Source organism: Diplotaxodon limnothrissa, linkage group LG6, assembly GCF_057381915.1.
Source record: "Diplotaxodon limnothrissa isolate DT_005_m linkage group LG6, D_limnothrissa_male_GT1.1, whole genome shotgun sequence".
Taxonomy (NCBI): domain Eukaryota; kingdom Metazoa; phylum Chordata; class Actinopteri; order Cichliformes; family Cichlidae; genus Diplotaxodon; species Diplotaxodon limnothrissa.
The window spans coordinates 42610527-42633284 of NC_140601.1; the positions used below are offsets into that span (position 1 = coordinate 42610527).

General features: G+C 45.8%; 2 protein-coding genes across 3 annotated transcripts in view; both read left to right on the forward strand.

Annotated features, from left to right (window-relative positions):
- The window catches only part of neurl1aa (neuralized E3 ubiquitin protein ligase 1Aa), a 78955-nt gene that overhangs the window by 45865 nt on the left and 10332 nt on the right, over window positions 1-22758 (forward strand). For both annotated transcript variants that reach the window (XM_085355230.1, XM_085355229.1), the window contains exon 4: window positions 20080-20808. In XM_085355230.1, the coding sequence (XP_085211356.1) occupies window positions 20080-20808 (729 nt within the window). The remainder of the gene's footprint in view (window positions 1-20079; window positions 20809-22758) is intronic.
- LOC146631280 (paraneoplastic antigen Ma1 homolog) lies at window positions 272-2897 on the forward strand. Its single transcript, XM_085355374.1, has 2 exons — window positions 272-501; window positions 974-2897. The coding sequence occupies exon 2, from the start codon at window positions 1581-1583 to the stop codon at window positions 2895-2897; it is 1317 nt and encodes a 438-aa protein (XP_085211500.1). The 5' UTR covers window positions 272-501; window positions 974-1580.

A 22758-nucleotide genomic window follows, 5' to 3' on the forward strand; every position in this document is an offset into this window, starting at 1 on the left:
GACGATGAGTCTAAAAATGTCGTCCCTGCCCGTAGGTTAACATTGTATGCCTCCACAGACCATGGGCATGCTGAATGATGTTACAGGCAGGTGTAGCCCAGTGGCAAACAGATGGAATTAGAGACTGTTTATTGTAATTATTATTAAAGGTGTTTTATTTTGTTCAGTTAAAAGCACTCATGATTGGAGAGAGACTCTAAAGAAAAAATCCAAATTATTTTGTATGGAATTGCATTATTTGTGTTATTTATTTATTTTGTTTCTCAAAGGTTATTTTTTGACCTGGATACAAATGCAGTCCAACCAATGGGATTGTTTGTCCCGCCTTGTTTTTCATGTTTGGTTGCGCTGCTAAGGCTGCTTAGACCACACGCGCCATAGCAGTACCTGTGGGGAAAACGTGGTAGCTGTTGAAACAGCGAAGCTGTTGGTGTCTGCTTGATTAGCCGCCAGATTTGGATAGCCGAAGCTAGTTTTATGAATACGAAGTGCTTTGCACTGGTGAGTAACGAAACTGTTATAGCCGCTGATCGGCATCCTGAAATGTTAATGTTGTTCGCTTCAAAAAACAAACGCTAATGGTGACGGTACTATGCAAGTAGCTAGCGAGTGTGCTAAACGCTCACTCCCGTTGTTAAGCGTTAGTTGAGAACTTATTAGCTGTTGTTAGGTTAAGGAAAAAACAGTATGTCTATCTGTTGTATTGAAATGTTTTATTGTGTTACTTTTATTCATCACTGTTGTTACTTGACCGTGAGCAGAGTATATTGAGTTTGCTGCTTTTAATGAGCAGTGTGAATTGCTTTAATGATTGGTGATAGCTACATTGCCATGTAATGAAAACGTTTAGAATTTGATTAGTTGTACAACATTAGAAATTGAAACACATTTTGTTCATGATTTATACTTTAAACAGAAGTGTTAGTTAAGTGTGAACCGTGTTCATTTGAAGTAATTCTGACCTCACTCTTAGGTCAGGTTTTTTGAGTTGGAGAAAGGAGCCGAGACTCCTCGGAGAACATTGGATTACAGACTTTGTGGAAATCCGCAGAAGAGGAATAATTTTCCATTGCAATGGATGGCGAGCCACAGCCCATTTGGAATTGAATCTTGAAGTCTGGTTGCCTGAACTGTGGTAGGACAAAACAGTGCAAACCATACATCGATCGTGGACTGAACTCACACCAATAACTCACCAGATCACCAAACAGGCCTGATCTGGATCCTATTGACACTTTAAAAGACCCGGGTCTAACATTCTTTTCTTTTTTATTTTGGGTATCTGTGCGCGCACACACAATTTTGGTTGTTATTGTAAAGGCAATACAGTGCACAAATTTCAAATACAGTTGAACTATTGCTTCATCATTTGCAGTTGTGTTTTCATTGTGGTTACCCATCCTCTGGGCTCCTGTCGTTCCTGAAATCTTCTGATTTGCCCATTGTTTATATATTTTGTTACATACTGGTTACAGTGTAAAAGTGGCGAGCCAGCCAGGAGCCTTGAATTAATGGGTGACGATAGTGAAGCATATTTTGTGTGATTGAGCTTTTGGTAAGACCGTCTGTCGCACCAAAAGATGGATTTTGTTGAAAAATTAGGTATTAAGGTCCCAAATGCTGTCATAGTGCGTGGGGTAACAGGATCAGAAAAGGATGAAGAGATTTTTGAGTTCTTAAAGCAGTACGGCTCTATTAGTAGGGTCCTCACCATTGATGATCAAGTATCTGAATTCAACAAGGATCAGATAGTGGAGTATAACTCAGGAGTAGCAGTGCAAACATTAGGACCCTTGTTGCCCTATGTCCACCCCTCAGCTGCCAATCCTGATGTAGTATTTTCTGTACATGCTTTGACAGATGTTTATTCCCAGAGAGTTGGGGGGAGTGTCACAGATACTTACCTGAGTGAACTGCGAGGAATAGCCAAGCTAAGTGGGAAAGATTTTGAAGAGGTACTGAGAGAGGTGATGACAAAAATTGAAAAGTCTGTGGGTGTCGCCGAAGAAAGTGTTGCACTCAGTACTGAGGTTGAAATAGAGGAAGTTGATCATACTGACAGGCCCAGCCAGACCCCTGCTACTTTTATTGAATCAGCTGGTATTTCAGTCTGTCCTAAGCTTGGCCACGCTGATGATGAATATCGCACACCGACTTTAAGCTCTGGAACCAAGAGATCCCTGACTGTAAATCCTGGTGAGCTTAACCCACCAGACGTACAGAGAATTGTGGTTGAACACATTGTAAAGAGTGATGATAAGATGTCACGTACCCATTCCACCTTGAGACTGAGAGCTTTTTCTGGGAAGATTCCCCGGCCATATAATGAAGCTGATTATGATACTTGGCGCTCTCATGTTGATTTAATGATGGAGGACACTTCTGTTTCTGACTTGGAGAAGACTCATAAAATTCTCGAGAGCCTCCTCATTCCTGCTTCAGATGTAGTTCGACATCTTGGACCTGAAGCGCCACCATCTACCTACCTGCAATTATTGGAATCTGCCTTTGGCACAGTTGAGGATGGGGAGGAATTGTTGGTGAGGTTCATGAACACGTTGCAAGATCCTGGAGAAAAACCCTCAGCTTACCTGCATCGCCTGCAGGTGGCATTGAACCGTACTGTACGCAGGGGAGGTGTACAGCCACAAGAGGTCGACAAACACCTCCTGAAACAATTTTACAGGGGTTGTTGGAATCATGACTTGCTTGCTGTCTTGCAGCTAGAACTTAAGGATCGACAACCCCCATCACTCGCTGAGCTTTTGTTGCTGCTGCGTACTGCAGAAAATAGGCAAGAAACAAAAACTAGTAGAATGAAACGGCACCTTGGTACTACCAAACCTAAGGTTGTCTCCCATAGACAGTGTTCAGGAAACAAGCGAAACACAAGCTGAATCTGAATCAAGTGACCTAAGTAAGTTAAAGAAGCAAGTTGCTGACTTGAAGAGTCAATTGACAGCACTCATGAAACAAAGAAAACCCACTGCTTCTAAGAAAGAACACATGCAGAAAGATGAAACTAAAAAACCTGACCATGCAAAGACTGAACCAGGGCCCCCTCCACACAGCGCTTTAACTGTAAAGCCAAAACCGTGGTACTGTTTCCGTTGTGGGGAGGATGGTCATATTGTGGCCACCTGTGAGTCAGATCCAAATCCTGCCCTGGTAGCTGCTAAAAGAAAGGAACTGAGAATCCGTCAGCAGTTATGGGAAAGCCAACACCGAAACACACCTTCGTTAAACTGAATTCAGTCCCTGTCGTGGGACAGATGGGGACTGCAACGGGTCAAACACGTCCCGCTGATAAGAAGCCTAAAGTGACCACTAAGAAGGGTGCCATGTTAACATTGAATGCTGAGCGTGGTAATTTCAAATTACCCAAAGGTTTAATAGGGGCGAAAACTACAGCACAGGTTCAAATAGAGGGCAATTGTGTTAGCTGCTTAATGGATACAGGCTCTCAAGTCACCACTGTTCCCCAGTCGTTTTACAATCAGAACCTGTCACAACATGAGATCCGGCCTCTCTTTGAGCTTTTGGAGGTTGAAGGAGCCAATGGCCAATCTGTGCCTTATCTAGGCTACATTGAGATTAATGTTGTATTCCCCAAAGAGTTTTTAGGTGCTGAGGTTGAAGTCCCCACACTAGCATTGGTGGTTCCAGATGTTCGTACAGTCCCCCAGCCACTAGTTTTGATAGGTACTAACACACTAGATCTACTTTACGAACTCCATCGTGATACCTGTCCTAAAGAGTATGAACCATCACAATATGGTTACAAAGCAGTGCTAAAGATTTTGGGGCTGCGACACAGGCAGTGCAAGGATAACCGCCTTGGTCTGGTCACCTCGCTCGGAAAAGACCCCCAGCTAGTTCCAGCAGGACAAACCGTAGTGTTAGAGGGGTTCATTGATGTAAACAGTCATACCACTGAGAAATCTGTCCTCTTAGAACATCCCTCCTTGTCAGCACTGCCAGGTGGGGTGTTAGTTAAACCTTGCCTCATTGACTTGCCCCAGAAAGCGCCATATAAAGTGCCAGTCGTAATGACTAATGAGCTGGATCATGATGTTGTTATTCCCCAGAAGTGTGTGATTGGGGAAATCAGTGCATTTCATCGTGTTCTCTCACATGAGCATTGTGTGGTGACACCAGATTCTAGCACCAAGCAGAAGCTAGGCCTCAACTTCAACTTCGAGGACTCACCCATAAGTGCTGAGTGGAGAGAGAGAGTAACACAAAAACTTGCCAATATGCCGGAGGTCTTCGCGCAAAATGACATTGACTTTGGGAGAACTAATCAGGTAAAACACCAAATCAAGCTATCTGATGAGACTCCATTTAAGCACAGGGCACGCCCCATACACCCAAATGATCTGGAAGCTGTCCGAAAGCACTTGCTAGAACTTCAACAGGCAGGTGTGATCAGGGAGTCCACATCACCCTTCTCTTCTCCCATAGTGGTGGTGAGGAAGAAGAATGGGGATGTGCGTCTCTGTGTTGATTACAGGAAGCTCAATCTGCAAACAGTGAAGGATGCTTATGCACTCCCAAACTTGGAGGAGACTTTCTCCACGCTGACTGGTTCCCAGTGGTTTTCTGTCCTCGACTTAAAATCTGGTTACTACCAGATTGAGGTTGAAGAGGCTGACAAACCGAAGACAGCTTTCGTTTGTCCCATTGGATTTTGGGAGTTTAACCGTATGCCGCAGGGCATTACGAACGCTCCAAGCACATTTCAGCGTCTCATGGAGAAATGCATGGGGGATATGAACCTGAAGGAGGTTCTTGTCTTCCTTGATGACATCATTGTTTTCTCTAAAACGCTGGAAGAACATGAGACCCGACTGATCAAAGTTCTCAACCGTCTGAAAGAGTACGGGTTGAAATTATCCCCTGAGAAATGTAAATTTTTTCAGACATCAGTGAGGTACTTGGGACATGTTGTGTCTCGTAATGGGGTGGAGACTGACCCTGAAAAAGTGAAGGCTCTGCAAACTTGGCCAGTGCCTACTGATCTGAAAGAACTGAGGTCTTTTCTTGGTTTTGCAGGGTATTACAGACGCTTCATTAAAAGCTATTCTAACCTAGTGAAGCCCCTCACCAATCTGACCTCAGGTTACCCACCCCTTCGCAAAGGTACCAAGCCCAAAGCTAACACTCCTCAGTATCATGATCCGAAAAAACCCTTTGGTGAGCGATGGACTCCAGAGTGTGAACAAGCTTTCCGAGCGATCATTGAAAAGCTAACTACTGCTCCGATCTTGGGTTTTGCTGACCCCAAGTTGCCCTACACTCTCCATACGGATGCCAGCACTATGGGGTTGGGTGCTGCTTTGTATCAGGAGCAGGAGGGGCAGATGAGAGTAATAGCATATGCTAGCCGAGGTTTGTCCAAGAGTGAGTCTCGCTACCCTGCCCACAAACTAGAGTTTTTAGCTCTAAAGTGGGCAGTTACAGAAAAATTTTCTGATTACCTCTATGGTAGCCAATTCATGGTTGTAACTGACAGCAATCCCTTAACATATGTTCTGTCTACAGCCAAGTTGGATGCAATGAGCTATCGTTGGCTAGCAGCACTCTCCACGTTTAACTTCCAGCTTCAGTACAGAGCTGGAAAGTTAAATTCTGATGCAGACGGTCTTTCAAGACGACCACATGGAGAACTGCTCAATGACACCGTTTCACAAAAAGAGCAGGAACGTATACAGCGGTTCACTGAAACACATCTGTCTGGTCAAGGAGTCACTCTTGGCCCAGACGTGGTCCCAGCTATCTGTGAGAGGCACCTCATTGGCTGTAGCCCAAGTGAAAACAAAGAGATGGATTGTGCTTTCACCCTGGTAGACTCTTTGGCCATGTCTGTATCTGCTATACCAGATGAGTTTGTGAATGAAGATCAGTGTGGTGGGTTACCAGTTATTCCCCATATGCCAGTAGAGCAGCTAAGGGCAGAACAACGAGCTGACCCGTGTTTGAGGGAAATTATAGCTCAACTCGAGACTGGGGACAAGGTTCCACCCACCGTTAGAAAGCAACTGCCCGATATTCCCTTACTAATCAGGGAATTCAGTCGCCTTGAGCTACACAATCAAATACTGTACCGAACACGACAAGATGGAGGTTGTGTAACCTGGCAACTTGTTCTTCCAGAGCAGTTTCGAGACACAGTCCTCCATAGCCTCCATGATGATATGGGCCACTTAGGGATTGAACGCACTCTCGACCTGGTGAGAACAAGGTTTTACTGGCCAAGGATGGCTGCAGATGTTGAGAAAAAGGTTAAAACCTGTGATCGCTGTGTTCTGAGAAAATCCCTTCCTGAAAAAGCTGCTCCTTTGGTCACCATAAAGTCCACCAGACCTCTTGAGCTTGTTTGTATGGACTTTTTGTCCATTGAGCCTGATAGGAGCAATATTAAGGACGTCCTCGTACTTACAGACCACTTTACTAAGTATGCCATTGCCGTCCCAACTCCCAATCAGAAAGCTCAAACAGTTGCCAAGTGCCTGTGGGATAATTTCATTGTCCATTACGGCATTCCTGAACGTTTGCATAGTGACCAAGGGCCTGACTTTGAGTCACACATCATCAAAGAACTATGCAACATCCTGGGTGTTCACAAGATTCGTACTACGCCCTACCATCCTAGGGGAAACCCTGTAGAGCGTTTTAATAGGACGCTGTTGAGCATGCTTGGCACATTGGAAAACAAGGACAAATCACAGTGGCATAGCTTTGTGAAACCATTGGTTCATGCGTACAATTGTACAAAGAACGACGTTACAGGGTACTCACCTTATGAATTAATGTATGGCCGTAAACCCAGATTGCCCATTGACCTGGCTTTTGGTCTTCCCCTCAGAGACGACGGCTACAAGTCACATTCGCAATATGTGCAAAGTTTGAAGTCACGTCTGGAAGAGAGTTACAGGATCGCGGCACAAAACGCAGCAAAAATTGCTGACAAGAATAAGACCAGATTTGACTTGCGTGTAACCGCTTCTAAATTGGAAGAAGGAGACAGAGTTTTAGTGCGTGCTGTACGCCTAAGAGGGAAACATAAGCTTGCTGATAAGTGGGAGTCAGATGTTTATGTGGTGGTAAAGCAGGCGGGAGATCTCCCAGTTTACACAATAAAACCTGAGAACAGAGACGCTCCTTGGCGAACTGTCCATCGAGATCTCCTACTCCCTTGTGGTTTTGTCACACCCACTAAGGAGAAGCCTGTTATGACAAACTCCACACGCAAGCCTGTAACACGGCAATCAGCTAAACAGTATGATGAGACTGAACCTTCTGAGACAGAGGAGGATACCGTTTGGTTTCGTGAGAGGCGTCCCAGAGAAACCATTCGATTCACCACATTGTACGAGATTCCAAAATCATCCCCTGACACCGATGATGGTGAGGCAGCACAGATAAATTTAACTGAAGACTGCTTAGCTGTTAATGATACGGTAGTCAGAGAAGACTTGTCTCATGGAAATGCAGAAATCATTTTGGAGGATACTGCCTTGGATGCCGTGAGTGAAAAACGCTCAGCTGCTGATGTACCTGGAAGTGGAAATGACTTAGCAGACACATCCACCTTTCAGGGAGATGTTCTTCTAAGCAGAGAAGACTCTGACAGTGAGCCTGAGGCCTTTAACAAAGAAGATTCACAACAGAGCGTGGAAGGTGATAAAACGGACACTCTTCGACGTTCAGTGAGGAATAGAGGTCCGCCAGAAAGACTGCAGTACACCCAGTTGGGTAATCCACTGATATCTATTGTGCAATCCTTATTCCAAGGCTTGAGCTTAGCTTTTACTGATGCTTTGCAAGAGAGTAAGGAGGTTGGAACTTACCAGGAGCCACTCTCTCAAGTGGTGAGGTCACAGCCATCTCCCATGCAAAGGGACTTGCATGAATTTAGGAGGGGAGAGTGTAGCCCAGTGGCAAACAGATGGAATTAGAGACTGTTTATTGTAATTATTATTAAAGGTGTTTTATTTTGTTCAGTTAAAAGCACTCATGATTGGAGAGAGACTCTAAAGAAAAAATCCAAATTATTTTGTATGGAATTGCATTATTTGTGTTATTTATTTATTTTGTTTCTCAAAGGTTATTTTTTGACCTGGATACAAATGCAGTCCAACCAATGGGATTGTTTGTCCCGCCTTGTTTTTCATGTTTGGTTGCGCTGCTAAGGCTGCTTAGACCACACGCGCCATAGCAGTACCTGTGGGGAAAACGTGGTAGCTGTTGAAACAGCGAAGCTGTTGGTGTCTGCTTGATTAGCCGCCAGATTTGGATAGCCGAAGCTAGTTTTATGAATACGAAGTGCTTTGCACTGGTGAGTAACGAAACTGTTATAGCCGCTGATCGGCATCCTGAAATGTTAATGTTGTTCGCTTCAAAAAACAAACGCTAATGGTGACGGTACTATGCAAGTAGCTAGCGAGTGTGCTAAACGCTCACTCCCGTTGTTAAGCGTTAGTTGAGAACTTATTAGCTGTTGTTAGGTTAAGGAAAAAACAGTATGTCTATCTGTTGTATTGAAATGTTTTATTGTGTTACTTTTATTCATCACTGTTGTTACTTGACCGTGAGCAGAGTATATTGAGTTTGCTGCTTTTAATGAGCAGTGTGAATTGCTTTAATGATTGGTGATAGCTACATTGCCATGTAATGAAAACGTTTAGAATTTGATTAGTTGTACAACATTAGAAATTGAAACACATTTTGTTCATGATTTATACTTTAAACAGAAGTGTTAGTTAAGTGTGAACCGTGTTCATTTGAAGTAATTCTGACCTCACTCTTAGGTCAGGTTTTTTGAGTTGGAGAAAGGAGCCGAGACTCCTCGGAGAACATTGGATTACAGACTTTGTGGAAATCCGCAGAAGAGGAATAATTTTCCATTGCAATGGATGGCGAGCCACAGCCCATTTGGAATTGAATCTTGAAGTCTGGTTGCCTGAACTGTGGTAGGACAAAACAGTGCAAACCATACATCGATCGTGGACTGAACTCACACCAATAACTCACCAGATCACCAAACAGGCCTGATCTGGATCCTATTGACACTTTAAAAGACCCGGGTCTAACATTCTTTTCTTTTTTATTTTGGGTATCTGTGCGCGCACACAATTTTGGTTGTTATTGTAAAGGCAATACAGTGCACAAATTTCAAATACAGTTGAACTATTGCTTCATCATTTGCAGTTGTGTTTTCATTGTGGTTACCCATCCTCTGGGCTCCTGTCGTTCCTGAAATCTTCTGATTTGCCCATTGTTTATATATTTTGTTACATACTGGTTACACAGGCTTATGCAGACTCTTTCCCGTTGGCCACATGTTCTTAGGGTGAACCTGCTCTCACCTGTGAAAAGCACAGGGCTGCCAATTCTGGTATTTTATCGTAAATGACAATTCAGGATGCCAGGTGTTGAACACAGTGTCCACTAATGGACTTCGGCCCCTCGGCCGCCTTCATGAGGTCTTTTTCTGATCATGTGGTCAGAGCCATTCACACCAGCAGCCTGCTGGAGGTCATTTTGTAGCTCTGGCAGTGCTCATAATGTTCCTCTTTGCACAAAGGAGCAGATGCTGTGTCTGCTGATGGGTTAAGGGCCTGTCTCCATGCTCCTGAGACTCTACTGGGGGGCACAGCAAGCCTGCTGCTGATGTGCCATCCCGGAGGAGCTGTAGGGTCCTGGTATCACCACATGGACTCTAGGCAAATGCAAAACTAGTGATAAGAGAGTCAGGAAAGATGAGAAGGGGAAAAGTGCCCGTGAAATCCACCTGGAAAATCATCCTGTGTCATTGTTGCCCCTCTAGGGAACCTGACTGAACTTCAGCTCAAACTGATTTACAGCCCGTGCTGCTACTTCATAAAATACCAGATCAATAGCTTGATGCTCTGATGAAAGTGTTGCTTTAATTATTGGAGCAGAGTGTGCGTATCGTCCTGTTTCCTCTGTCACGCAGACACTTCTCTGTCCTGAGACCGCTGTGCTTCTCTTTGGGAGCAGTTCAGTAACATAAGTGTAAAACTCTGACTTTATGTTCAATCTGGCAAAACACTGCGATGTGAGTTTGTTATTAAAATTAAACGAGGTCATCTGACCTAATGTTAATACAAAACATCTTTTCTCTATTTTCAGTCAGTGAGATTTTAGAAGCTTAATCGTCATAATTTGATCCCACTGTTAGAAAAACGTTTCTTTTACCACGTCCAGGCCAGCGTGTCGAGCAGCCTCAGTGGGCTGCGAGTTGTCGTTTGTTCACCACCTCGAGGCTGTTCTGAGGTCTGCTCAGGATCGGAGGATGACCTCAGGTGACATTTAGGATGACTTTGATGTAGAACGATTGAAATGGGAACCGTGTCATACGATAGTCTGCCCCGCAGTAATCACCACGAGGGCGACACCACACACGAAGAGTCCGGGGGGGGCGATTTAGTGCTTTCACGCCTCCACGAGCGCGACGAGAGCAATTTTAAGATTTTCACCTGTCACCTTCCATGAAGCTGGGCCATAAAAATGATGGAGCGACTCCACTACGTGTACACACACGCAGCTTTGTTATACACGTGATTTCTTTTCACGTCAGTCTGCTTTGCCAGGAAAGTTTGGAGCCTTCGCAGCATACAAACATCTCTGTATTTTAGGCTCCTGCTGCAGAGAAAGGTGTCAGATATAGTTACTTCTCCGCTTAGAAGCCTGGGGTAGCGAGTGATTGACTGCACCTGGCTCGAACGGGGAAAACACAATATTGTGGAGGTTTGCCAGGATAATCTTTTGGGCAGACCGAAGCCGTCCCCACAGGCTTGAAATCCAACGAGCCACAAAGGCAGTTTAATATACACTGATTTCCCGGTTCCTAGGGTTAGCCGTCACTCTCGTACGCACGCACACACACACACACACACAGCAGGACTTTACTTGACATCGGGAAGGAGGTTGAGTATCTGAGTAATTCCAGCTGTTGTGAAGCCAGCAGGACTCAGATTGTATGAGTCAGTCACTGTGGAGCTTTAATCAAGACGGGCCCTCTGTGGGACTTCCCTGAAGGACGAGAGAGAATAAAGTCTGATTGCAAAGCCTCAAGGCCGCTAACACCTCTCGACCGGGCTGACTCAGAGTAGGTGTTGGCCAATCTAGCTGTCACCCCAAAGAAGCACAGCAGTTAATTTAGTTCATACAAAACATGGAAGAGAGGAATGGAGGAAAGCTGTAGTTACACTCTCCAAAGAGCCTCTGATATCTGCAGTGTTTTCAGCTTTCCTCAAGTGATGGATTGAATTACGGGGTAGCTTTGGACTGGAGAATGAGGTCCCACTGAGCCAACAGGAAGCAAAAACACTTGCTGTCACTCAAAACACTTGCAGTTATGAAGGTGGCGCCGATTTTAAACTCTAAACCATGAAACGTGGGGCAGTGGCGTGCTGAAAGCCGCACGCTCCTCTCGCTTACGTAACCTCGTGTTATTCTGCAGGATGACTCCGCAGAGACCGCAGAGCTGTGCTTTTGTACAAAGATGACAGATGTGCACGAGGTGTAAAGAAGTGCAGCGAGAGTAAAACAATGTGCAAAGCTTTGACGGATGAAGGCGCAGCAGGAGCGGCTCTTTGTTTACGTCTTTCACGAGATGTGTCAGAGCTAGCTTATCTCTGACAGCGTGTCGGCGTGCGAGGCGGGGTCGTCCCGTTCTGAACCGTTCGCAACACGACAGCCTCGGTGAGACTAAAGTGAGCGATGCCACCTCTGATAGAAACTGCATCGCTCATGTGCTCCCGGGTAGCTTTGCAGCAGGTTTGCTTCGGAAAGCAGGTGGAAGAGCAGCTGAAAGCAGGTTTCCCTTGACTGATGTTAAAAATGTTGGAAATGGTGATAAGGCACAATATTTGTCTTTTTTCTTTGGAGCTGTCAAAATAAAATGCAGCTCGCATCTGGCAGCGTTTAACACTGACATCCGACACCTGATTAGTCACTGCAAAACACGGATAAACTTCAGACGCTGTCGTCAACTTTACTCAAGACTTCTGAGAAGTAATGTGACATTAAAGAGTTTCCCTGCAAACTGGCGTAATGAACATGCTGGTAGTTTTACTGTTTCAGTCTGTTTGATATCAGTGGGCTAAAAACAGCTTTCACCACTTTCCAGATATCTCGTGTTGTGATCTCTGCTGTTTTAGCTCTATTGCATTGCTCTAATGATATCATCTGACAACATTACCCTGTGCCGTCAAATCTCTAATGTTTCATTAACTTGCTGTCATTCAGCAGTAGAAGAATATTTCTTGTTTTTTCTTCGGAAACTCTCGAGCCTTTTACCAGAAACCTCCCTGCTCCTCGTCCTGGTCGTCTTCTTAGAATTTGGTCCCTAGAAGAAGTTTATGAAAGCGGGGCTAGATTCTTGGCTTTGCATGAGGGTCTGTTTGTCACAGTGGGAAGAAAGTGGGACTCACCGAGTGAGTCTATAAAGAAGACAGTCTGGTTTCTTTTGCCAAAGCCACACACACTATCTGCAGTGAAAAACGTTCTATACATCGAATGACGAGATGAGAACGCCGCGTGATGAGACGTGACAAATCTTAATTATTAAAGTCCAAAAGTGTGTTCAGAGAATAATAAACACTCTTTTCTTTCGGACACAGCGACCGAGTCTGATCTCCTCTGTCTCCCTCCGTACTGTACTCTGGCACCGACGCAGGAACTCCGCCAACTTCTGGAGTGACAGGAGTCTATTAGCTGTGTTTGAGTTCTGCGGCGCGGGTTCCCCTACTTCTGGGAGAAACCGACTGCTTTCAGTGAAATGATGATTTGATTGCTGCGAGCACTTGACTGGCGCTGGTGTTTGACTTGGCAGGATTCAGCCTCCCAGTTAATAGCGGCACTTACAAATCCTGACGCTTCACACAGGCCCTCCAATAAAAATACACAAAGCAGAAAAGATGGTGTAAATCTGCTCTTTTTCTCTTCTCATTTAGGAAATGTAGTGGGTTCAGTGTTGTAAAGACCTCAAGACACCAAGCAAAGCAAATTTAGCAACGCTGTGTTTCTTGGCTAAACCGAGCTGCGTATAATTCATGATGGCTGTTGGTGAGAGAGTTCAAAGGCTAAGAAGAGTAAACAGGATTTGTATGATTTGGCATTTACGATTCGTTTCAAATGAGCGTGCTTTGGCTGAGTCGGGCTCTCTGTAAGCGCTGAGCGGTCCAGCAGAGAACTTTTAACAGGGGTAAAGTAGCGGTGACTCATCGAGATTCATGTCGACTGATTCTTCTCAACTCTGGGTAAAATCGGACCAAACAGAGTTCAGATCGCGATGCTCAGTGGAGACGCTGCCAGAGTCTCAGTCGCCCTCCGAGTCTTTTGGGGAATCGGTATCTTAATCGAGCGTAGTGTTACTTTGGGCTCGGCTCGCTCTTCCACACATCTCACAGTGGGTGTACTGTTTAAGCAGTTACGGCACATCTGCAAGCCACCTTGGAGCCCACCACTCCCCCACTTCCTTTTCCTGCAGCTGCTGTTTAGCTTCTCTTTCACCTCCAGGTTTGGTTTGAAAAGCACAGTTTCCAACAGTAAACAGGAGTTTAAACCCTGTAACGATCCCCCAGAGGAGGCTTTAATGCTTGAACGGTAACCCTGTGAGGTAAACTAGGATCGCTTGGATAGTTTTCACACTGTTATGTCAAATTTGTCTCTATTTTAAGTTCACTGACTTCATCAGTGTCACAGGTGTTGTCAGTGATATCTTTTCTTTGCTACTGCTTTTCCATATATTTACCATTTAGTTAATTAGCAATGAAAATCGTTGTTATTCCAAAATAACTGATATAAGTCACTGTTTTTTATCTGAGTGCTGATGTTTCTCGTTTTGTTCTCCATGTTTAGATGTTCCTACATTTCCTTTAATGTTGTCATTGTAACAAAATGAGTCGGAATAATCTATACATATATTTAAAAGTAGGATTTGTGTATTTGGTCTGTGAAAAGGTGTTTTAAGCCCTGACCAAACAGTTTGGGTGCCTAAATCTAAATGGAGAGTAAAAATGACAGTAAGTTGAAATATAATCCAAAAATAATGGTGACTGAAAATGAACCTTAAACATTTTTAAATATGCATTTTAAAAGGAAAGAGAACACTACAAACAGCCGACGACGGGAACCCGAGTTTCCTCTCAGAATGGATGTGAACAAATTTAGGACGAAGTGGAAAAACTCAAAGGACAAATGTCCCAGCATTTAGACAGAGCCTGGACTGTCAGCTTATTTAAAGTGTTAGATTTTTAAACATGCCAAAAGAAGGAAATGCACCAATAAAACAAAAAACAGGTCTAAGAATAGACAACCCGTAAATTTTAAGAGCTGTGGACCTCGTCAGGGTTTCACAGAATACAAGAAGCATAAAGTAAACCTTTAAACTCATAGAGGAAGTGACCCCGACAGACATTTATGTTTTGTGTGGCTGGAAACGACGTGTGAACGAGTTGTGAGTCTAAACATTAGCTGAAAGACACTAAAAGTAAGCAGAGCTATGCATGAATCCTGTGAGCTGGTCTGAAAGAAGCACCTTTCACATTAGACGGTTCATTTTCCAACAGTGATGAATGCACTCTCCTCCATATGTGTGCAAGCAGAGTGCTGGATGTTTGTGGAGGGGCTGTCGGTCTCCTCGCAGTAATAATTAGCCTTTCTCCGTGTGCGAGCACGGGAATAAAACTGGGGGGCTTTATTATAAGAACCTTATGATGGAGGTTATTAGCGCCGAGGTCTTGGCATGCCGATTGGCAGAGACACGGCGGCACATGCTGAATTCTGCCGATGACCTAAGGGACGGGGCTTTTGTGACTTACCGGGCATTTTGCCCGGCTCTTTGTTATGGCCATGTGTTGCCCTGAGAGCATGCTGCTCTTTCGAAAAGCCCCAGGTTCAAAGCCTCCCAGCCCGATTGGGGACTGGGGATTGGGCCAGTGCCAGGGAATAAAGAACTCCCAAACATCTAGCACAAAGACCCCTCTGACTCCATCCCTCCCTTCTACTGTCCCTCTCTTGCTCTTGTTTTATATCCTGCTCGCTCTCTCGCTTGGCCAGTCGGTCTGCGTTGTTTTAATCCCCAGGTCGGTCACTGCCGAGCTCCACGCTGCCTCTTTCTGTGTTGTCTCCCTCACTCCGCTTTATCTATTCATAACAAAAGCTTCCCGGATATCCAGCTATACCTTCCAGCCCTCTTAGCTGATCCCAGCTGGACAGTTCCCTTCACATCTGCAGACACCCTCCCCGAGTCCTCTTCTCTCGCTTTCAAATCTCTTCAGGATCCTTCTTTTCATTGTCTTTCCGAGTTCCAGCTCTCCCTCTCAGTCTCTCCATCTCTGCTGACATCAGATGAAACCCTCCACAGACTGTGGATAAAGATAAGCCCTGTGAGATAGACTGTGTGCGTGAGAGAGAGTAAATCCTCCACCTCCAGCCCCCCACACCCTCTCTCCAACACCGGCTCAAACCCCTGGCACGTTCCTTCTGCTCAGGCTAGCAAAGCCGCTAAGCCAGCCTCTCCCTCTATCCGCCTCCCCATGCGCAGCATTAGCTAACCTGCTTTGTGGCTATTCGCTAATTAAAAACATTTACGGTGCTAGCCTGCGCGGGCCAAAACGGGCACGCTGCCATTCTCCACTGACCCGCCCACCCCGCCGATTCCCGTCTATGCACTCGCGATAGATCAGCCCAACAGGTGCTACGTTTGGTTTGCAGCTCACTCAGAAGTGAAGAATCAGGTGATTCTGCTTCATTTCTCCAGCTCCTCCAGGCTCACAGTCAGCAGCTGCAGTGTTAGAGAGACGTGAGCGCACACACTCACACAAATGCAGTGTTTAATGCAAAGTGAAGAAAATGTGGCATCGGCCAATAGGAGAGCATCTGTGAGTGGCGGCTTTGAAAGGGACCAATAGGACAAAAGGCCTGTATCGACTAAAAACGCAGGTGCACCATGATTAGCGGGCAGCAGCTGGTGAGGTCGCAAACGGACACGGGCACACAAACGCATGCTGGGCGCACACACACACACACACACACACACACACACACACACACACACACACACACACACACACACACACACACACAGTAAATGTTCTGCAGTCCTTTCAGAGCTCTCTCTGTCCTCCCAAGCTAACAACGAGCATTAGGAGCACATGCGGTACGGCGTTGCTCCGTCTCTCCGGCCTTTGATGAATAAAAAAGCAGAGAGAAGAATACACTGTGCCCAATCTGGTATGAGTTTGAAATGACTGCTCTTTGAAAAGTGAGGGAGGAAGGGGAAGAGAGTGAGACGTAAAAGGGAACATAAACCTTGAGAGGAGCTTCACAGGGGAAAAGCTGATAAAAGATGAGTTTTTTAGAGAAATAAATTTCCCGTGTATATGGGTTAATGTTCACACATTCTGCATTTGCATCAGCGCGACACTGAAGGTGCGAGAGAGGGAGATGATGTGCGGCTCTTTGGAAGCCTCCATCAATTCCTTTCTACACAAATCCAGCACCGTCACGGGCAGCACCACCCCCTCCTTTGCCGGCTTTGCTCCTCTCGCTGTTATCCTCCCTCGAGGCATGCCATCATCAGCTCCAGTCCCGGAAGTCTTGCAACAAAGTCTGTCCCATCGTAATCCAATTTGCGACAGAGTGATGGGCAGCAGATAACTGCAAGAGGCACGCAATTTGGTTTGGTGATGTCATTCACATCCCCCACTGAGTCAGAGCGACCGGGCGGCATGCCTAAAAGGAGAGTCTTTCCCTCATCATCAGTGAGTGAAATGTAAGGCTTCATCAAGGAGTCTTTGCTTCATTAAAGGTCTCCCTTCAGCAAATGAAGCTCCAAGGAAACTGCATAAAATCCAGAAATGGACTACGTGGCTGATTGAGCTGTTCAATTAAAACCCAACATCCCAACATCCACACGTCGTCAGGCCGTTCATTTGCACAGAATCTCCTCTAAGCCCTGGTTTTCATGGAGGCTGAGAGTCCATCAGTGTGGGATTGATAGCTGAGAAAGTAGATGAAATTCAAGCTAGTCATCTACATTCACTTGTATTTTTATTTTTTATTCCTATTTATTCTATTTATCCCCTTTGTATATTTTATTTATATTTGTCTCTGTATTTATGTGTGTGTGTGTATGTATGTGTATATATATATGTATGTGTGTATATATATATATATATATATATATATATATATATATATATATATATATATATATATATATATATATATATATATATATATCTCAGTTCTGTAACTGTAACTTCGGTCGTTGCTGTGCTTTTTTTGGAAGTCGAATTTTCCAGAGGAACCCACCCGAGGGATTAATAAAGTTCTATCTTATCTTATCTTATCTTATCTTACAGCTAGCCTCGGGGACTCTGGGGAAACTGCTGCACGCTTCTGAGCAGAGGTGTTTAATGGTTGATTAGCAGTCTTTGGGAGTCGCCCTGTGCACCAAAGGCACTGTCCTCTCCGTTTTATCCCTCGCTGAGAAATCAATTAGCACGATTACAAGGCCTTAGTCCCATTAAACATTAATCACAGGGCGTCACGGTCTGAGTTAGCAGCTAGCTTTAATCGACGACTGACACGACGGTCTCGGCTTTACAGCGCACGATCTCATCAGACGGCATTTCAGCGATGATGCAGAAAATCAGACGTGTAACTCTCAGAGGATGGAGCGCCGAGCAGACTGCTGTCATCTCCACTTCACTCCAACATATCACAGACTGATATTTGATGCCAGTCAGCGTCTCTGTAGATGAGTGAGATATCCTCTTAGGTGATCGTTTTATTAAGGTGTGACGGTGGAGCTTGGATCAGGGAATGAGGAAAACTCTGAAATGTGTCAGTGATTATCCAAAACAACAGATTCAAATGAAAGTCAAAGGAGGTAGAAGACGGACGAATTCTGCTTCCACCTTTTTATTTGGACAATATCCAGAGTATGCAATGATGCCGTGATCCAGTCGTCTGAATCTTGGTCGCTGACCTGAAAACTGATCTGAAAATCTCATCTGTGCCAGCAGCAGTAGAGTTTAAAGGTCAGTGACTGATGGGGATGAGTCGGTTTACTCCAGCAGCATCGGCTGTATGAAACAGAGGCGCGCAGCCTGAACAGTGGAGCCAATGCGATGGTTTCACCCTGTCAGCAGAGGGCAGGTTTTCTGGGTGTGGAGGCACAAAAATGATCTCTTACTTCATTCATGACCTCATTAAACACTTTTCTGATCTCTGCTCTCTGTTGTGAATCTGATGTGTTTTTAACATTTAGAATGAAATAGACCTTCAAATGGAGCGAGACTTTGGAGGGTAACCTCAATGCTCCAGTTTCCAGTAGGAAAAACCAACTGGTGATGTCCATCTTCCATGTACACTGGGCCTGATCAACCTGAAGGATAGATCTGCTTTTTAGACTTGTTTACATCCAGTTTCCATTTTTATTGGGACAAAATTCCAGTAAAGTGGAGGACAAGGATGAGACCAGCTTTGAGACTGAAAGAGAGGTTTTGTGCTGGCACTTTCACACAGAGTCCGCTGTAGGACGTAAAGGACATAAAGACACCGTTTCTATCCTTGACAGCATGTTGAGTCTCATCCCTAGTTCTGTGTGTTGTATGTCACGGTACCTTAGACTGCTTTTAACTGCCGGTGTTACGCTTCTGTATGAACAGTTGTAAATCTGAAACCTGATTCAATCAGTTAAATTAATTCCACAATTTGAAGCTAATCTCAAATTTACTCGGTCCTGATGATGGAGGCTTCCTGCTTCGGGCGGCCCTGTCAATGGGACTGTCCTGACTCTGTCTCCTTTTTGGCTTGTGTCCCTGTCAGCTGTGGGATCATAAGAAGCTTGGCTGTTCTGGTTTCCCCGCTGCAGCTCACAGTTAGCAGCCCGTCCTGCGGCCCTGGTAATTAGGGCTAAGAGGTTTATCTGAAGTCAGAGCTCTCAGGTCCTGGACAGATAGAGCTGACCAGGACTCGAGACTCTCCAGAGACCGTCGGTGGCTGTTTCTCATCCTTGGACCTCCTGCACCTCCCCAGCCCACTGTTTTAATAAGTGCCTCTTGTTTTGACTGAGGGTCTCTCAGTATCATCTAAGAGGAACAGGAGGTCATTTTCTTTTTTTCTTTTTTCGTCTTGGTCTCGTTTGGCGTTCAGCTCTGCAAATACATCTCACACAAACCCAAGCTTGAGGAGCTGGGCGCTGTCAGCGTGTTGGGCTAATTTTACCCCTACCACCAGGCCAGGAGGGGCGAGGTGGGAGGGCGAGGTGGGAGGGCACATTAAGGATGTTATTTTAAGCAGCTGAGTCAGCGCATAGGATGGGAAGCAACCTGAGAGTTTATCAGAGGTGTGCGTTTGTCTGTATGTGGCCACTACACTGCTATTAAAGACATGTATTGGTATATATTAATAGATGTCTGTGGAGTGATACTGTACTATGGAGTGCAAGGAATGCAGCCAGCACACACCCCAACACACACACACTTGTTTTCATATCTTAGTGAGGGCATCTCATTGACATAATGCTTTCCCGAACCCCCTAACCATAACCATAACCCTGACAAGAAAACCACATTTTGAGCCTTAATAATTTTGGGGGGGATTTTGGTCCCCACATAGATATGTAAACATGCTGACTGACACACACACACACACACACACACACACACACACACACACACACACACACACACACACACAGCCTCCTTGCTCTCTGACACCGTGCAGCATTGTACACCTGTGCAGATGCAGGAGCGACCCACTACTGTCTTTAATTCCTTTAAACACACTTCCCGACACTCTGCCTCAGCACCGAGTAATCACCCCTACCTTGCTACCAGCTCATGCTAGTGAAATGAAATTGCTCTTTTATTATCGTTATCATGTTGTCAGACCAGCTGCAGATTCAGCCCTTCTCTTAGTGCTGTTCAGACTTGGTGAGCTGCAAACTTCATTCCCGCAGGAAAATTGCTAATCAGAGCAAAACTCAGCAGTGCTGATTTAAACCGCTGTCCTCTCCTCCTCCTCTTCCAGACAGCGAGATTGTTCCTGCAGACTGCCTGCGTCCACGCTCCTTCACCACGGTGCGCTCCTCCTCTCTGCGGCGTGAAGCGGACGACTCGCGCCTGTCCGTCAGCCTGTGCGACCTCAACCTGCAGCAGGAGGACGGTGGCCCAGCCCACAGCCGCTCCCACCGCCACACCCTCCACCTGGCCTCCACCTCCTCCTCCTCCAGCTGCCCCATCCCGCAGAACTCCCTCAATTCCCAGCAGTCCTCCCTCCTACCGTCCACCCTGGAGAGCGACCTCCACTTCCACCAGCTGCGCGGCGCCCACATTAAGACGCTGGACGAGCAGACGGTGGCGCGATCCGAGCACGCGCGTGAAGAGCGCACGCTGGTCTTCACGAACCGGCCACTGCGCATCGGCGAGACAGTGTTCATCAAAGTCACCAAGTCGAGCCCGGCGCGCTCGGGCTCTCTGTCTTACGGTGTGACGTCCTGCGACCCGGCGGTGCTGCGCCCCAGCGACTTACCCTACAATCCCGAGGCCCTGGTGGACAGGAAGGAGTTCTGGGCGGTGTGCCGTGTGCCGACGCCTCTACAGAGCAGTGACATCCTGGGCTTCTTGGTCAACCAGGAGGGGGAGGTCATCCTCAGCCACAACGGCGCCAACGTGGGCATGCAGGTGTGCGTGGACAACTCCCGCCCGCTGTGGATGTTCTTCGGCTTGCATGGTGCAGTGACACAGCTGAGGATTCTGGGTAGGTTACCATAATAACAAAGGTTAAACTACTTTTAGGCCCCTGGCATTTTGTGTGATTGTAGGTCTTTATCTTATAATGTAAAGCAAATGAAAGTTACACATCAGAGGAACAAACTGCTCCATTATAACAGATATTATTGGACTTCTCCAAAGGACTGAACAGCTCTAAGACGGTGATGCTGAACTGTGAGCCTTTAGTTGCCACCCGGCTTGTGACCAGTTTCACTAAAAGAGGCAGAGGCCCAGGTTTGAGCGCCTCGGGCTGTTTTCCGAGTGTTGTTCCCCAGATGTTGTCTCCACCCTCTCCTGATCAAAGTAAAGCTGAATTATTTATCACGCAGGTTTGCTGTCAGTCCTTGTCCAGGTTTCATTGAACATAGCATTTGTTCAGGTGAGAAATCAAGCTCAGCCACGGTCCCACATCAGCTGATGGCTCAGCTGATTATCCTTCTACACATCCAGTTAGCGAGACTTCAGCTGCCTACATTTGCAGCACATCTGTGAGGTGCTTTGTACTGAAGCCCACCTCACGTGTTCCCTCACGTTTGTAGCTGCTGCTGCTTCCCCACCTTTGGGTTGCCACCCAGCGAATGAACATCAAGACATATAACATTCTCAGAAAGTATTTAAGAGGGTCCAGAACTCTTAGAAAGGCTCCTCAGTTCAGGTCTTGCATAAGGACTGCTTCACAACACTGGTCCCTGCATCTGAAAAAGGTGACCAAGCGTCTGTTTGCTGGTCCTTTTGTTTTTTTCAGACCCTCTGACGTGTGAACATACGTGTTTGCTGTGACAGGAAACAGAGTCCGTAAGAAACTAGGTCACAGAGCACTAACAGGTAATCTCACTGATCACCTGTCCCAAAAAACCTTTAAACTCTGGCCTGCGTTCAGAACCACAGTAGCACAACATCGGTGAAAGGTGTGCTGCCAGCAGAGCAGTCGAACACTGAACACGAATCAACCTTCGATGTAGGAATCAGTCAAATATATGGAAGCTCCTGTCTGCGTTTCCTCTGCCAAATGAGAGGTTCGGCTGATTGTTGGTACTTTAACTGTGGATTTTCTGCTCTGGATTTCATTTTCTTACTGGCGCTCGTAGCAGAACGCTTTAAAACGAAGCTAATATATTGTGAACGCAGCATCAAGAGCTTTGATACGAAACTCAGATATTTAGGACGTGTACACTCCTAATGATCTCACCATGTTCTCTTTGGAGTTTCTTTGAGTTTTTATTATTTAACAGGGGACAGTGTTGTTAATGAGGAGATGAGAACGGGCCAGATTTTAGCAACACAACAAACGTGCAACACAACAAAAGAAAAAGTTACAATGCTCCAAGATTTATTCCTCCATTATACGTCAGGATGTCCAAATGTGGCGAGGCACCCCACGGTCCCCCCCTAGTGGTGGCCCTGGTGCCAATCGGTCAGTTTTTATTTTTTAATTTATTATTTTAAGACATATCTGCAAGTGTCACTAGTGCTCCGCCTCCTGTATGTGGAGCAACGAGCACCTTTTGTCTTTGACTGCACGCTCTATTCTCCGTGGAAGAGTAATTGATGGTGAGAATAGCCATCCATTTAGCTCAGCGATGTGTCCGGAGGTCAAGAACTTACAGATCAGTGTATTGATCTTAATTTGTCTCGGCTCCCCACTTCCTCCCTGGGGTCCAAATCTATTTGTGTTAAGTGTTGAACGCTCTGACAGTGAGGCGGCTGAGGAAAACAACTTCTCAGTCACGGTCATGACTCTTTATTCACCAGAGGGTCAAGAGTTAGCGAGAGCGCTCTATTACTCTTGTTTGTCACAATATTTATAGCAGACGTCCCATAAAGCAGGAAGACTCTAAACACAGTCATAGGATTAGCGAGAGGAGTAGACTCTCAGAGGAGACGAAAAACAGGAAGAGAGCGAGCAAAGGTGGAAAAGTGGCCACGAGAGGCTTCG